Here is a 15,494-nt window from a genome sequence, read left to right on the forward strand (position 1 = left end):
ACTGATGCAAGACATCTTTTCCTAAGGTTTAGTAAATAATTTTATATAAGCCCCTTTTTCCCCCTACAAGAGCTTTTAATATGTCTACTGTTATTCCAACTATCTCTAAGGGGAAAGGGCACCTTTCAAAAGTCTTTAAATTCAAAATAATAAAGTACCAGTGAAACAAATTCTAAGTACTAAATTAGCAAATTAAAAGTACAATTAAGCCTAGGAATTCATTTTTAAAGAGTTAAAAACTTTGGAAGGGAAAGAAATATGTCGTTTTATTATTGCTTTATGAATTTGGGATACTTCTTTGAATCATAATCCTACTCCTAGTGTATCTTGGTAATTATAGAATGACTTCTGGGGCAGGGGGAAGACTTTTCTCCTGATTAGTGAATACCATAAAATCATTCTAGTTACTAAGTTTACTCATTTACTGGGTCCTTTCCATAAGCACATTTAAAAAATATCCCTCTGCTCCACAAAATACTAAAACTTATAGCCACATTCTGCAAGTAATCTCAAAGAGCTGGCACAACAGGTAACATACCAAAAAAGGAAGATCAGCTTACATTGCAGTTACAACTTCACTGCCATCACTACTTTACAAGTCAGAAGACGCCAGATTGTTCCATGCCTCACTCCACCAAACCAAATAATTTAATTTTAGAAAAGTTGCTATCATTTGTATCACTAAACTAGGATACAGCTTTAAAGAAGTAAGAAACTCAAAACTTGCGCTTTTATATTCATCAGTCTTTAAAGCATGCTATTAAAATCTAATACTCACATAAGACATTCAGTTCCCAGATACATTACTAGCTAAATGTTTCTCTCTCGGTTCTACTGCAATTCTAACATACAATGAATTTATTAGTACATGATTTTAAACATTTTTATACTCTTTTAATATGTTATATTGGAGTTGAGGGTAGAATGTTTTATAAAAAGAAAATGGGGATTTGCTTTTGATTGTAGGTCTTTGCAGATCCGCTGGTTCCTGAGTGATTATACACAGTGATGGCTGTCAGGAGACAGTCTCCTTGTTTATTAGCAATGACCAGCTTAGATGACAGATGGCATCTGCTGCTGGATGGCAAGTGGGAGATGGGGAAATCGGATGTTGGAAGACAAGAAAAAAAATCAAAAGTTTTTGCTTTAACAACCTTGTTCTTCATGATTATCTTAAAAAGCAAATGTTGCCTGAGAAGAATTTTCCTTTGCACAGCCTGGTAAAGCTCTATGAAATTCTTCTGGACAGAAAAACAAAAATAAGAAATAACCCAAACCCACATACTTTGTGATTAACCCCTTCCCCCTAAAATAACAAAATAACAAAAAACACCCTCAAAGGCAGGTCCCTTAAAAACTAGCCTTGATAAACCAGAATTTACCCTAAAATTTATACCCAAGATTTTAAAACACCCCTGCAATAATCACATTACTGTTCATACCATTCTAATTACCTTATTTACAAAGATAACTAAAACCAACATCACTTCCAATTCATAAATGGTTTACATCGAAATGTTTCTCTATTTGTCTTCATCCTTTTTAACAGAGAATACATACATATACATATATATAAGGAATAATACAGATTCTAACTAATCACTGCAGTATTTGCTGATGGTTACTTTTCTATCGGTTTACACAGTGACCTCTATACTTTGCTAATATGCATTTAACTACACAACAATATTGCACAAAGTAATATTTATATAAGATTTAACCTATTTCAGAATATTTTAGAGAAAATTCATATTTGATATTTCAAAAGATGCAGCTAAGTTTTCATGGTGACAGACATAATAAAGCAGCATCTTTTTTTGCCTATGTTAATGTAAATATTCCAAATCTCAACCTCCAGGAAAAAAAAATCTCCAAATTGCACTATAACCAGGTAGATACAAGAATCTGGTCTTAGGTGTGGGGAGTACTCTTCCTTTAATAAACAAAAGGTCTATTGTATTATTAACTAAGAGAAAGTGAAATGTGTATCCCATTAACATTCTAAAATAATAGAAAGTTAAGACTACACTAGCTATATGAACTGTGCCTGTTCGAAAAAAAATGGTTAAATACTCAGGCACTAATAAGGATTAGGCTACCTGAAACTCTAGGATGAAGTCTAGTGCCATATTCTTTATTAGACAGTAGCAACACAGAGTAATAATAAATAAACCCAGGTATTCACCAGTTGAAACTGTGAATTGAAGTATCTCAACAGATCTTTATGATGAAGAGGTTGATGCCAAGTGACAAAAATAGTTTTTCCTAAGTTTCATGCACAAAATATGGCAGCCTCATCTGAAAGACAGGTATCATTCTCTAAGTCTGATACTCGTGATCAGTTTAGGAAGCAAAAGTATCCACACAGAATGTGAGGATGCTAGGAAGCAGAACAACAGAGTATCGTGTCAACATCATCTATTTTACCCAAAATATCTTCCACAGTTACCATGTATTCTAGAAGAGATTAATGAACCATGGAGAATGAATGACCAAGGACTATTCATCTTTAGATATTTTTAATTGAAATATCCACTGGGCTTTAAATAACAGATACAAAAAAAAGACAGTTTGGATCGGAAAGTGCTGTGCTTTCTCTTTAGTTAAGAAATCAGAGAGCCACTGAATTCCTTAGAAACTATCTGTTCTTTATGGTTGGAACTAAATAACTGACTTGCCCATGTACAAGATGCAGGAATTCTTGCCTGCGACCTATGCCATTTTTACTGTAGAAATTGAATCTGTGCCATAAAAGCACAAGTACTAAACCATAAATCTGATCTTCTATCATAAAAACAGCAAATATGGCAAGAGACAAGGCAAGATAAAATCAAAGGAAGTGAATTATTTACCAAATAAGAATCTGTTATTCCAGAGAATTCTCATTTTGATTTGAAGAAGAGATTGAATTGTTACCTCACACCTTAAAACAGAAAGTAGCAGCAGACCCACTATTACATACTGTACTAACGGGATAAGATAGAACTCTTAACTTTGCATAATCTGTGTAAAAAAGATATGCTTGACATTTGTGGAATGTCATTTCTCTTTATAGAATTATAGGCAAGATTTCTCCAATAAAACTTAACTTAAGCCAGTTATAAAACTATAACTTCACATCAAAATTTAAAAAAGTTAAAAAATGTGTTTGAGTATGTACACATCACACAGGAGTGCTTGAATGTTCCTGTAGATCGTGTTGCTGGTCAGAGTCCAGTCTACTTTCCACCTTTAAAACTGGAATAGGCTGAGTCATCTGATCTTGCTGTAGATTAAGTTCAGATGAAGGTGGGAAGGACGATGAAGCAGTTGTCAAAAGCTGCATCTCTGTGCATGTTTCCTCAGATTCAGTGTTTTATTCTCACACACTGGGAGTCAACTTCTAATTCTTCTCTTTCCAGTTAAATCACAGTCCACGTTAGAACTGCTTTCTGTGTTTTGAGAGGCTTCCACAACAGGGTGGTACTGTTTCAGCCTTATATGCCAGGCTAAGCTGCACACTGCTGACACTGTTTTGAACTGATGAATGACATTTCTAGGGATGAAGTAGATATCATTGTCGCACAGCTGAATTCTAGCATAACGAATGCCTTCCCGCCTCATTTGGTTAGTTTCGCTCATCCACCCACTGCACACACTGAAGAGAGGAAAAACGTTGCATGAGATTTTAAAGTAAAATATGTAAAGATGTAGTCAAATAAAATATTATAATTAGCACAGGAAAACAGTAGGATCTAATTAAAGCTAAACAACACTGTATGATATACAAACTTTCTAAAATTTCCTACAATTCTTGAGACACATTTTTCCTCGTATTTTACTACATTTCTAGTAACAAAGTACAGGTTAAAATTAGGATGGCCTAGGGAATCATTTAAATAAGTATTTCAAAATGCAACTAAATATCAATATTCTTTGACCCACATAAGGGCAACATTTGTCTGCTCCTTCAGTGTCTTTCAACCTTTTGCAGGTGAGGACACGCAGGGCAATGGGGTTAACAGCTGAGACTGCTCATGGCCAGAACTGAGTTATCCTGGGCCCTCTGACCATCCCAGGCCCACCTGGCATCCCAAAGACTGAAGGATCTTAAGCATTCTACTTGGGAAGCTCCGTTTTAATGATTTTCAACACCCTCCACAAACAGCCTTTAATAGTAATAAAATTAAATTCACTATCCCATGTATCCAACTATAAGATAAAATGCAAAATTAAATAGGTACGGATACTTATTTCCAAAATCTCATTCAAAGAGTAATAAAAAAGCAAAAGTTATTACCTGGGAAACTGGAGGTTCATGAAGGTCCAACTGAAGTCTCTGTACAACATCAGTAAAATCCTCAGCATGAAAACAAATCACATCTTTGGTTATGCGAGGTTGGTCACTCCTAAAATTAACAAAATTAAGCTTTAGAAACAAGCATCTCATAATGGAAAATGATGACAAATTTCAATCTTCCCGTTCCTGGAACTGCTATACTAGCAAAGAAATAGATGCATAACTCCTAAGGACGAAGTATACATTTGTTTCTTTAGTCAATTTAAAAAAAAGTAAAACACCAATAAAGCATTTTTTTTTCAAAATTAAAATTAGTTGTTATAAAACTAAAACATCAATGACTAAAAACAGTTTTATTCTAAACTAGATGCATTTGAATCCTCTAACCACTTTGCCCCACCATCTCCATGTCACCCTATAATGTCATTATCAGGATGGAAAGAAATGGACAGAATACATCTCAGCCACACAATTGTCACACCTTCCAGCTTTCAAAGTAGAGAGGGGAAAAAAGCTAAATGATCTTCAACTTGAAATACTTAACCTGTGATTGAACTATAATTCAATCAAACTCTAACGTCCGATCAAACTCTACAGCAATATTGAAGGCACTGAAGGCACAAAAACAAAAAACAAAGTAAAATACAGTTTTTAAATATGTTCTGAGCCTTGTTTAAACTGGGCCCCAACTGAGTGTAAAAGGGTGCAACCTCTATGAAAAACAATATAGCAGTTCCCCCCAAAATTAAAAAACAAATTACCATATGATCTAGCAATTCCACTTCTGGGTATATATCCAAAAGAATGAAAGCATGGACATGAAGAGATATTTGTTCATAGCAGCCAAAAGGTGGAAGCAACCCAAGTGTCCACTGACAGATAAATGGACAAACAAAATGTGGCATATACATATAATGGAATACTATTCAGCCTTAAAAAGTAAGGAAATTATGACACATGGTACAATATGCATGAACCTTGAGGATATCATACTAACTGAAATAAGTCAATCACAAAAAAACAACAACTGTTTGATTCCACTTATATGAGGTATTTAAAGTAGTCAAATTCATAGAAACAGAAAGTAGAATGATGTTTACCAGGAACTGGGGGAGAGGAGAAAAGGGAGTTATTGATTAACGGGTACAGAGTTACAGTTTTGCAAGATGAGAAAGTTCTAGAGATCTGTTTCACAACAACATGAATATACTTAACATTACTGAACTGTACACTTAAAAATGGTTAAGATTTTAATTTTAGTTTATGTGCATTTTACCATAATTTTTAAAAAACTGTCCCCAACCTTTCAAATTGAGTCCACATTTTCTTAAGACAACATTAACCAATCTTGCAGTTGAGTTCCATTAACTTACCATTCACCAAACTGTACAGCTTTCAAAACCCCAACAGCAGCCGTACTCTGCCAGTCAAACCCCTGACCTACATGATCAGCATGAGCTCTTGTCCTATCTTCAAAGAGGACTTCACGGGGTTCACTGGTCCGAGGTAGGTACTGGAGATTTTTAATTTCATTCATTGATCTGTAGTTGATTTGGTTTTGAAGCAAAGAGGGGAAAAAAAGTATTAACAGCAGTAAGGCAAAAAGTCTACTAAAACACCAAATTTTAAATAAGATGAGGGCTGAAAAGGGTTCAATGATTTCGATCATCAGCATTTAACACGCTATAGTGTAATGCTGAATGTGATTACCTTCTTCTCTCAGTATGTCACAATAATATAGAAGCTGTATCTTTGATTTGGCACAATTGTAGTGTTTGAATATATAAAATTTAGTTGTCTAGCAACAGAAAATACAGCTCAGAGTTCAAGGCTGTATGTCTCTTTACCCTGAGTCATTTTTAAGTCTCTAAGCATTCTACTAGACTTAATTCAATATGGCAACCTGAGCAACTACACGATCTCCTTCCACGTTAAAAGAGAAGTAAAAGGCTTCAAACTAATGTGGTAGGGGTGGGGGAGAATAGTGGGAGAATGGATGGGAGTATAGGTGAAACAGAACTGGCTATGAATTGATAACTGTTGATACTGAATACATGGGAGTTTATTATATTATCTTCTGCTTTTTTATGTGCTCAAATATAATATGAATATGAAGCAACAAAGGAAATGAATTAGTGAATGAACAAGAGCAACACATTTCTGGAAGATGAAAAATGATTAAAAGTGTCTTGGATTAATGAAACTGAGCAGAGAAAGCCACAGGCCTAGACTATACAAGAAGGGAATGGCCGCAAAAGAGGCTAGTATGATGATAATGGACAGAAAGGAAGTCAAATGGACAGAAGGAAGGTTGAGAAGGGAGCAAATAAAGTGAAATCTGCACATAAACCTGTCACATGCCACCCTAGTGGTAGAAATTTGGACAGTCAGGCATTTACCCTCATGCAGAAGACTGTGGGTGACCCACCAGCATCCATCTGTCATCTTAATTTCTCTGAAAGAACTCTGATTTTTATTAGGTATCTGCTCCTACCCTATATGGAACCTCATTCACAAGCTTCAGAGGTAGATCCTGATGAGTTCTGGCAAATTATGCTAAGCTCATGCCCCTTGCCAGTGAATGATTTAGGAATGAGCATGAACTGATCGATTCTGGCTAGCAATATGAGAGGAAATCTGCTAAGAATTCTGCGAAGATTCCTGGCTCCTAAAAAAGAAGTAAAGGACAATCTCTTCTTTTAGATATAACCAGATCCAGATGTGATACCTAGAACTGCTATAGCCATCCAGCAACCATAATGGAAGCCATTGTAAATACAAAGCCTAGGCAAAGAGAATGACAGAGGAGAGAAAAGGAAAAGATCTGTTTCCTTGATGACAGCACTCAGTCATTTGACTACATGGTTCAGAGTCAACCCCTCTGAACTTCTTGAAATACAGGATAACATTTTATTTTATGAACCAGTCTGAATCAATTTTGTTGCTTATAACCAAAAGCATCCTGATAAACTTTCAGCCAAAAAAATCCTGCATGTTCTTCTCTAAACACATTGAACTTACCATATGAATAGAACTAACGTAATCCTCTGGTATTTGGACATATCCTTTAATGCCCACTTCTATGCTTGTTAACTCTGAAGTGAAACCTATCTATTGACAAGCCTCACTGAAATATAAATAGAATGCCCAGTAAGCCCAATGCTGTGTTCCTAAATTCGAAAGGGTCAACCAAGAATCACCAGATATGTGAAAACAGCTTACAGCAGCCTGACAAAGACCAAAATATACAATGCTGAAATGTAAGGATTTTGTCAGAAGACAAAAGTCAAGTAAATGTCCCAAAATTGAAAGCAAAAAGATAATAAGAAATACGAGGATAATCAAACTGAGGGATCTATTATTCAGCCAACAGTAGTTTCAGAAAGAAATAATAGTGAAAATGAAGAGATTACTGAAGCAACTAAGCAAGAAAAATTCCCAGAAATGAAAGGAGACATGAATCTTTCAGTTTAAGGTACCCACCAAACAACAAAAAGGATTAAAAAATAAGAATTAAAAGCCCAAAGACGTATCATTATGAAATTAAGCTTCCAGAGAGGAAAAGAAAATAGGTTACTTACAAAAGAACAATAATTACACTGGCATTAAGACTTCTCATAAACAATATTAGATACCAGAAGACACTGGGGCAATGCTAAAAAAAATCCTAAGAGAAAATACAACCTCTGGACTACAGCTAAACTATCAATCATATTTAATGACAGAAAAAGATATTTTCAGACATATGATGACTCAATACCTTCCTTTTCATAGAATATAACTTGAGTATGTGGTCAAGCAAGGAAAAGAAATAAACCTAGAAAGAAGACAACCACAGGTTAAGGCAGAAGAAACATCAAATGGTAGATAACTGTGAAATAAGCTTTTCACACTGAAGTAAGAAAACACAGAGCTCCAAAAGATTTCCAGGTAAAAAGTGATGTGTTACAGCAGACAGTATGATTGAAATTCTGCATTCTTGAGGGTATGATAAAAGCAAAGAATGCAATGTAACTACCAACATTCTCCCCCAAAAAGAGGCTATATAAAAAAGCAACAGCCAAAAAAAAAAAAAACAATAGCCAAAGTCATAGAGGAGGTCAGTGTGATTCTAGAAAAAAGTAATGTATCTTAAGCAATAAACAGAATAGAAAATAATTAGGGATATGGTCAAGAGAAGTGTATGGTATCACCTCAAAAAAAGGCAATCAGAAACTACAGCAAGGACTTCCCTGGTGGCACAGTGGTTAAGAATCCACCTGCCAATGCAGGGGACATGGGTTTGAGCCCTGGTCCGGGAAGAACCCACATGCCGCGGAGCAACTAAGCCCGTGCGCCACAACTACTGAGTCTGCACCCTAGAGCCCGCGAGCCACAGTTACTGAAGCCCATGTCCCTAGAGCTCATGCTCTGCAACAAGAGAAACCACTGCAATGAGAAGCCCGCGCACTGCAACGAAGAGTAGCCCCCGCTTGCTGCAAACTAGAGAAAGCCCGCGTGCAGCAACGAAGACCCAATGTAGCCAAAAATAAATAAATAAATTTATATTAAAAACAAAAAAGGAAACTACAAGAAAAACAGAATTAAAAAAAAAAAAAATCAGCATGATCCAAGTATGAACCAAGCTAAAAAGTGGCATGATTTTCAGTATCTAGGTGAGATACAGAAAAGAAAGATCCTTTTGTATATTATTCCTTTGAGTGATAACAAACCATTGGAACCTTAGAATATGAATATTAGCCTACTAGATGGATCTGCAGTAAACATACCTACCCATAACATTTTAAATGCCATTTATTGGCTTTCAAATATTAGAATACATCTATTGACAAAGCACATAAAGCCTAATTATGGTTTTAAAGCAGAATATGAATTAGCAGGGCATTCTCATTAACACAAAAAGATGACATTACTTTTTAAGTTCTGATGTATTCACTCTAATTCAAAGTGCTTTTGAATGCCTCTCTTAAGAATATTTAATCCCAAGAGAAATAAAATTTGATAGCACCTCAGATTAGTTGAGAAATAATAAATTATTAAACAAACGATGTTGCTACAACCGCCTAATTACTTGGAAAGAATATTAAACTAAATTTCTCCCTCTATACTGAAATCAATACCAGGTAGATAAAATATGTAAATACTGAAATCACAGATGTACTAGGAGGAAATGTAGGTGAGTATTTTATAACACTAAATGAGAAAAGGCCTTTCTAAGTTTGTCACTAAAAAAGAAACCTCAGAGGAAAAGACAGATCTGACAACATATAAATAAAACTCTCTGTGAGTAAAGAAAAAAGAAACTGAAAAAAATTATGAGTAAAGAAAAAACAGAAGCTAAAATTAAAAAATGAGAAAAACCTGTAACATAGGAAAAAAAAGTTAATAGTTACAATACATAGGGATTTTTACAAACGAAAAACATCCCAACAGAAATATGAGTAAAGAAAATTAAGAGGGAATCACAAAAGAAGAAATACAAACGCCTCAAAGAAAAATTAGAATAACACATTTTTGTCCAATCAGATCAACAAAGTTAAAGAGAATGTTAGTGGAGAGTATGGGGGAAAGGGTACTATTTTACTACATGGGTGGGAATATAAACTGGTACATTTCTGGAAGTCAATTAGAAATGTATATATACTTTGAGCCTTTAGTAATTTCCACTAAGAAAATAAACAGGCACATGCACAAAGATATTATCTACCTACCTACCTATCAACCAACCACCCAGCCGGCCACAATCAATGATGTGCCATACATGTTTAACAATTGGCTTTAGGGGGGGGAGATGGCTCATTTGTAGCTGATATGCTGATTTCTGTGGTATAAATACTCACAACATGGCAAATTTCAAGCTACTAATGTGACCTCACTCAATGTGGAATTGCGAGGCTAATAATGTCCTGTGAGCTGGTACAAACTGGCTCCAGCACACCACTGTCATGTCTGTCTAAACACCATTTATATTGAAAAAAATGGAAACAATTTACACTAATAAAGAATTGGTTAGGGCTTCCCTGGTGGCTCAGTGGTTAAGAATCCGCCTGCCAACGCAGGGGACACAGGTTTGAGTCCTGGTCCAGGAAGATCCTACATGCCACAGAGCAACTAAGCCCTGCGCCACAACTACTGAGCCTGCGCTCTAGAGCCCATGCTCCGCAACGAGAAGCCACCGCAATGAGAAGCCTGTGCACCGCAAAGAAGAGTAGCCCCCGCTCGCTGCAACTACAGAAAGCCCACGTGCAGCAATGAAGACCCAAAACAGCCAAAAATAAATAAATTTATTAAAAAAAGAAAAAAGAATTGGTTAAATAAATCTTGATACAACCATACAGTCAAAACTACATAGTCATTTAGAAATGATGATATGGCTGCATCTTAATATAACACGTAAACCTAAGGGGGGAAAAAAAAACAAGTTTTAAAGTAAACATCATGTAAAGAATGAGTTAATCTGTGTAAAAAGAAAATTTATGAGTATATATGGACCAAAATTTGAAAGGTTAATGTGCCTAAATGGGTAGGATTATAGATATTTTTTGCCTTTTTACTTTTTTCTATTATCTTTTTTTTTTTTTAAGTTTATAATAATCAGGAAACAAACAATGGTCATTTCCTTTTGGGAAGGATTATAGAAGAAAAAATGTATACAATACTTAAGAATTTAGAATATCAAGATTCATCATCATGATGTACAAAAACTGCTATGGTCTAGCAATGTACAGAAGTTTTGGTTTACGGCCATGTTCTACCATGCCACCACCTTGCATTCATAAATAGTTTTTACAAAGTATTTTCATGATTATCTCAAGTACCTAAGGTTATTCCATACTTAGCTCTAGTATTATTCTCCTATGAGCTTTAAGGTAAGGTCTAGCCTAGTCCATTAAAACTCACTTTTGGGTACTTATTTTGAGTTGCTATTTTTTGAGTTGCTAATTTTCAGTCCCATTAAATGAGATTTTTTCATAGTCCTAGAATAAGTTAATCTACATTTGTTTTAAACAAAATAAATTTTGTCTGAAACAATGTTAGGCCAATATGAATTGCTGTAGGAGAATACATCATTGGTTTCATTCAGTAAATACTGATCACTTGCTATGTTAATGAAGACAGAGAAGAATTAGACTGTCCTCAGAAAGGTTAAAATTTATAGTAAAAACCAAAAACATGTAAACAGATCATTAATGAACAGAATGATGTGTGAGCACAGAGAAGAGAATGACTAAATCTAAGGGAACAAAGAAAAGCTTCACAAAGGAAGTGACATCCAAGTTAAGTTTTGAAAATTCATTAAGAGTTTGCCAGGTAGAGGGGAAGATGGAGGAGGGGATGCCATTCCAAGTAAAAAGAGCAGTGCAAAAGCACAGAGTTGTGAAAGACCATGGTTTGGAAACTGAATTCAGTATGACTGGAGCAGACTAAAAGCAGATACACCTAGAAGAGATACTGTTAGGGCCAGATTAGAAAAGATCCTTGTAAACCACACAAAGGAGTTTAGACCTTTATCTTGCAGGCAGTTAGGACCCAGGTTTTAAGAAAAGAAGTGAAAATGAAATTTGTTTTTTGGAAGGATGCCTCACTCTGGAAACTGTGTAATGAGTTCACTGGACTAAGGAACTGACAGCTGGAAGATTTACTTAAGATAGCTCTTCAAATAATTTAGAAAAATGGTTTTGAAACTGTGCTCAAGTCTCAATCATCTCTATAAGCAACCAAATAAAAAAAAGTGCTTCTGCTTATTTGAGAAAAATAAATGTTTACCGTCGTCTTTTGAAGGGTGACTTTGGCATATCTGCTGTAGGGATCATCTGCTCTCCTGGCCTTACCCACATGATAGGCCCATCATCACTCTGGGACCTACACTGGAGTCGAAGGCTAGAAAGTGTACCCCATGGCAAAGTCATCTGGAAGTCAGAAGAATAAGTCACGTTAAAAAAAATTTTTAGATTATTTACAAGTTAACCCCTCACACCCAAAAGAAAGCTCTAAGGTTATTTTGTGTGTGTGTATGAAGAAAAAAATGTATTAGACAGTAATTTATATGTAAAAAAGAATAATTGAAGTTAAGTATTTTACACCAATAATTTTCTAAACATTTCTACTCAAAACATTGGATAAAAAAATTTTAATAGATAAGATTAGCTTAAAACTTTTTAATGGAAAGTGTCCATTTAAGTAATGATCAGAACTTTAATAACCTGAAAAACACTCACTTTCAGAAATGGTGATTCTTCTAACATATCAAGGAACTCTGGGAAATAATCACCAACTTCTTCATCTACTGCTCCAACAAGACTTATCTGCCGCATAGGACCTGCTCGGTAGGTGCCACAGCAGTATGTCCTGTTGACCTGAGATAAAATGAAAGAGGGGGGCGGGGAGAGAAAGGACGAAGTACACTATAACATAAGAATCAGGATAGGGTATTGTTTCCAATGTTGCTATTTCTTCTACATGCTAAGAATTCAACGGTCAGTACCTTGGATAAAGTCAATAGTTACAGAAAGGCACCCTAGCACACTGACAAATACATTGATATATGAACCATAAACAGAAATTTCAAGGTGAAAGTTAGTCCATGGTCCAACGTCTCAAGGAAATACTGAAAACATTGAGATAAACTTCTCTGAGAATGATGATTTTTGAACTTTGTGAACACTTTAAAGTGATCTTTATTAGGAAAAAAAATCAGTAAATAAACAGTTAAACTGACAGGGCAGGGGGAAAAAAAAAAGACTACTGTCAAATTAATCTTCCATATTCATTTTGTACTCCCTAGCTTGAAAGCCTTCACATCAGGCCAGATACCAGGTTGACTGTTATTAAATCCAATCTCCCAGTACTTCCATATAAGATCCTCCACCCTAGGCAGGCTGATATTTTTCTCTAACCAACTTATGCCATACTTGTATCTATCTGTAGTGATTTTTCTCTTGAATCTGCCCTTCTTGGAATGTCCTCTTTTCTGTCAACCTAAATCTTAATTTTCAAAGATGAGTTCAAGATTTTTCTTCTGAAAGCCTTCCTGATATCCCTTCATAATCTAATGTTACCTGCAAGCACAGACATTTTCTCTGTACCAACTCTAGTAAACTTAGGGCATATTCTATACAAATTTGCAGCCCAGAGAATCCTAACTTTCAAACAGAATCTACCAATTGATTCAACACAAGCTGATATTATTCTTCTAGTCATTTTCATGTATGTTCTTAATATTCCTACCTCCAATTCGGAATGAATGTTTCTCAAATGTAGAGACAGATCCTGTGCATATGACGAGACTATCATCTCTCAAATGTAGAGACATCTGTGCAGATGACGAGACTAAAAATGCTGGATTCTAACCAGGATTTCCACCTTGGATCAGTAACCTAGCATTTTCTACCTCAGGTAAGATGCAGATTAGGTTGAAAAGCCTAACATATAATTATACTTTTAAATGGTGGGTCTCTATTGAACAGTCAAAAAAAAATTTTTTTAAGAATCACTTCTTACTGTTTCAAATACCACCTCTTTTGCCTCAATAGAAAGCATAAATGACCATCTAGTATTTCTTACACAGTTCTTTAGTGCTAGTTTTTTAGCAGTATTTTCAGAATCATCCCACTGGGTTTTTTTTTCCATAGACAATTTAATGTCATCCCACACATACACACACACCAAAAAAAGGTCTGAGATCTTGTTATCAAACAGCAGAGATTTCTTAATTCCTTACAAATCTTTCCCCAAAAATCTCCTTAGGTGATCCTTAAACAGCAACCGCCCAGGCCAGAATTACCTTGCATATATTTGTATGAATTACCTTCCATTCGTCTGTACGATCATCATGCTGTTAAAAGCCAGGGGAGGCAGTCTGGGAAAGAGGATGATTATGGGACATAGAGATAAGGAAGCTTTTCTAAGTAAGCATTATTCTAACCTTTCTAAGCCAAGCACCCTAAAACAACTAAAGCAGAATTTAACTTTAGTACAAGTTCTAGGAATAGTATGCTTTCAGGGCTAATAAAAGAAATACCAGTCTCCTCCAAATACCTCCCCCAACTATTCCCAATTATCAGAAATTCCTTCCAACAAAGGCTTTCAAGCTATGTGGTAAATGTCCTAAAGATGTGTCACAATTTAAATCTCACATAACTTAAGAGACCAATCTTGAAGAAGTACACTGCCATGTGGTAGTTTTCACCAACTTATGTGGCCTGCTAGCTTTGAGACTATACAACTCTTAATGCATTATTAATTTGAAGGAATTCACATTACTTTAAATTCTGCACACAAAGTGAGACTGAATTAACATTTTTATACAGTACTCCAAGATTACCTAATTTAAGTACCACTAAATTCTGTGTAGCACTGAACTCGAAGACAACGTAAAAATGCAAACACCTAGGATAATTAATATGTGACATGAATAAATATAAAGCATCCTTTCCTATTTGGAAAGAGAAAGTAAACCTGAAGAGGAGAAATTGCCGAATTTAAGTTTGCTGAGTCTAGAAATAATCAGCCATTCAATTGTGGCCAAAAAAAAGGTAATAGCAGTAAAGCTGATTAACAGTATCTATCACTTATATAAAATAATTTAACAAATGTTAATGTTTATGATGTATTTAAAAAACTAACAGCACAAGTTAGAAGATGGACAACATTTATGGCCAGAAATTCAACATGTACCAACTGTGTGACACTAATGCCAAACAAGCAAATTACTAATTATCCCCCAGTATCTATTCTACCCCCCCACCTTTTTTTTTTTTAAGGAACAGAACTTCTTGGGCATATGGCTGCTTGGCAGCTAAGTGTGGTCTGTGACTAAGTTCTGGCCAATGAGATGTTAGCACAAGTCACATATGCAATTTCTAGAGCATATGTAATTAAGTGGCTTGCTCTCCATTTCCTCTTTCTCTCTTCTGAGGGCCAAGTTCAACCATGCACATGACAACACCAAAGGAAATGGCAAAACTTAAAGATAGAAGGAAAGGAGAATCCTAGATGACATCATGGAACACAGCTGCTTACCTCTGGGCTTGTTACTTGAGAAAGAAACTTATTTTGTCCTCGCTACTGTATGTGCGATCTCTTTGTTATGGTGGTTTAGCCTATATCTTGTATACTTTGTACTAAGGGAGGCAATACTCCATATTGCACAGATGACATCTGGAGCATTATCTCCTGCTCTGGGCTAAAAAAAAAAGTCTATTACAAGAGCACA

The 15,494-nt window shown here is 35.4% G+C and overlaps 1 protein-coding gene across 1 annotated transcript in view; it reads right to left on the minus strand.

Annotated features, from left to right (window-relative positions):
- Positions 1–266: 266 nt before the first annotated feature.
- The window catches only part of RSBN1 (round spermatid basic protein 1), a 48,487-nt gene continuing 33,259 nt past the window's right edge, over positions 267–15,494 (minus strand). The window contains 8 exon segments of the mRNA XM_036867626.1: positions 267–3,352; positions 3,354–3,389; positions 3,391–3,616; positions 3,618–3,637; positions 4,280–4,388; positions 5,653–5,820; positions 12,047–12,189; positions 12,499–12,636. Coding sequence (XP_036723521.1) covers positions 3,164–3,352; positions 3,354–3,389; positions 3,391–3,616; positions 3,618–3,637; positions 4,280–4,388; positions 5,653–5,820; positions 12,047–12,189; positions 12,499–12,636 — 1,029 coding nt within the window. The 3' untranslated portion in view covers positions 267–3,163.

Source organism: Balaenoptera musculus, chromosome 1 (assembly GCF_009873245.2).
Source record: "Balaenoptera musculus isolate JJ_BM4_2016_0621 chromosome 1, mBalMus1.pri.v3, whole genome shotgun sequence".
Taxonomy (NCBI): Eukaryota; Metazoa; Chordata; class Mammalia; order Artiodactyla; family Balaenopteridae; genus Balaenoptera; species Balaenoptera musculus.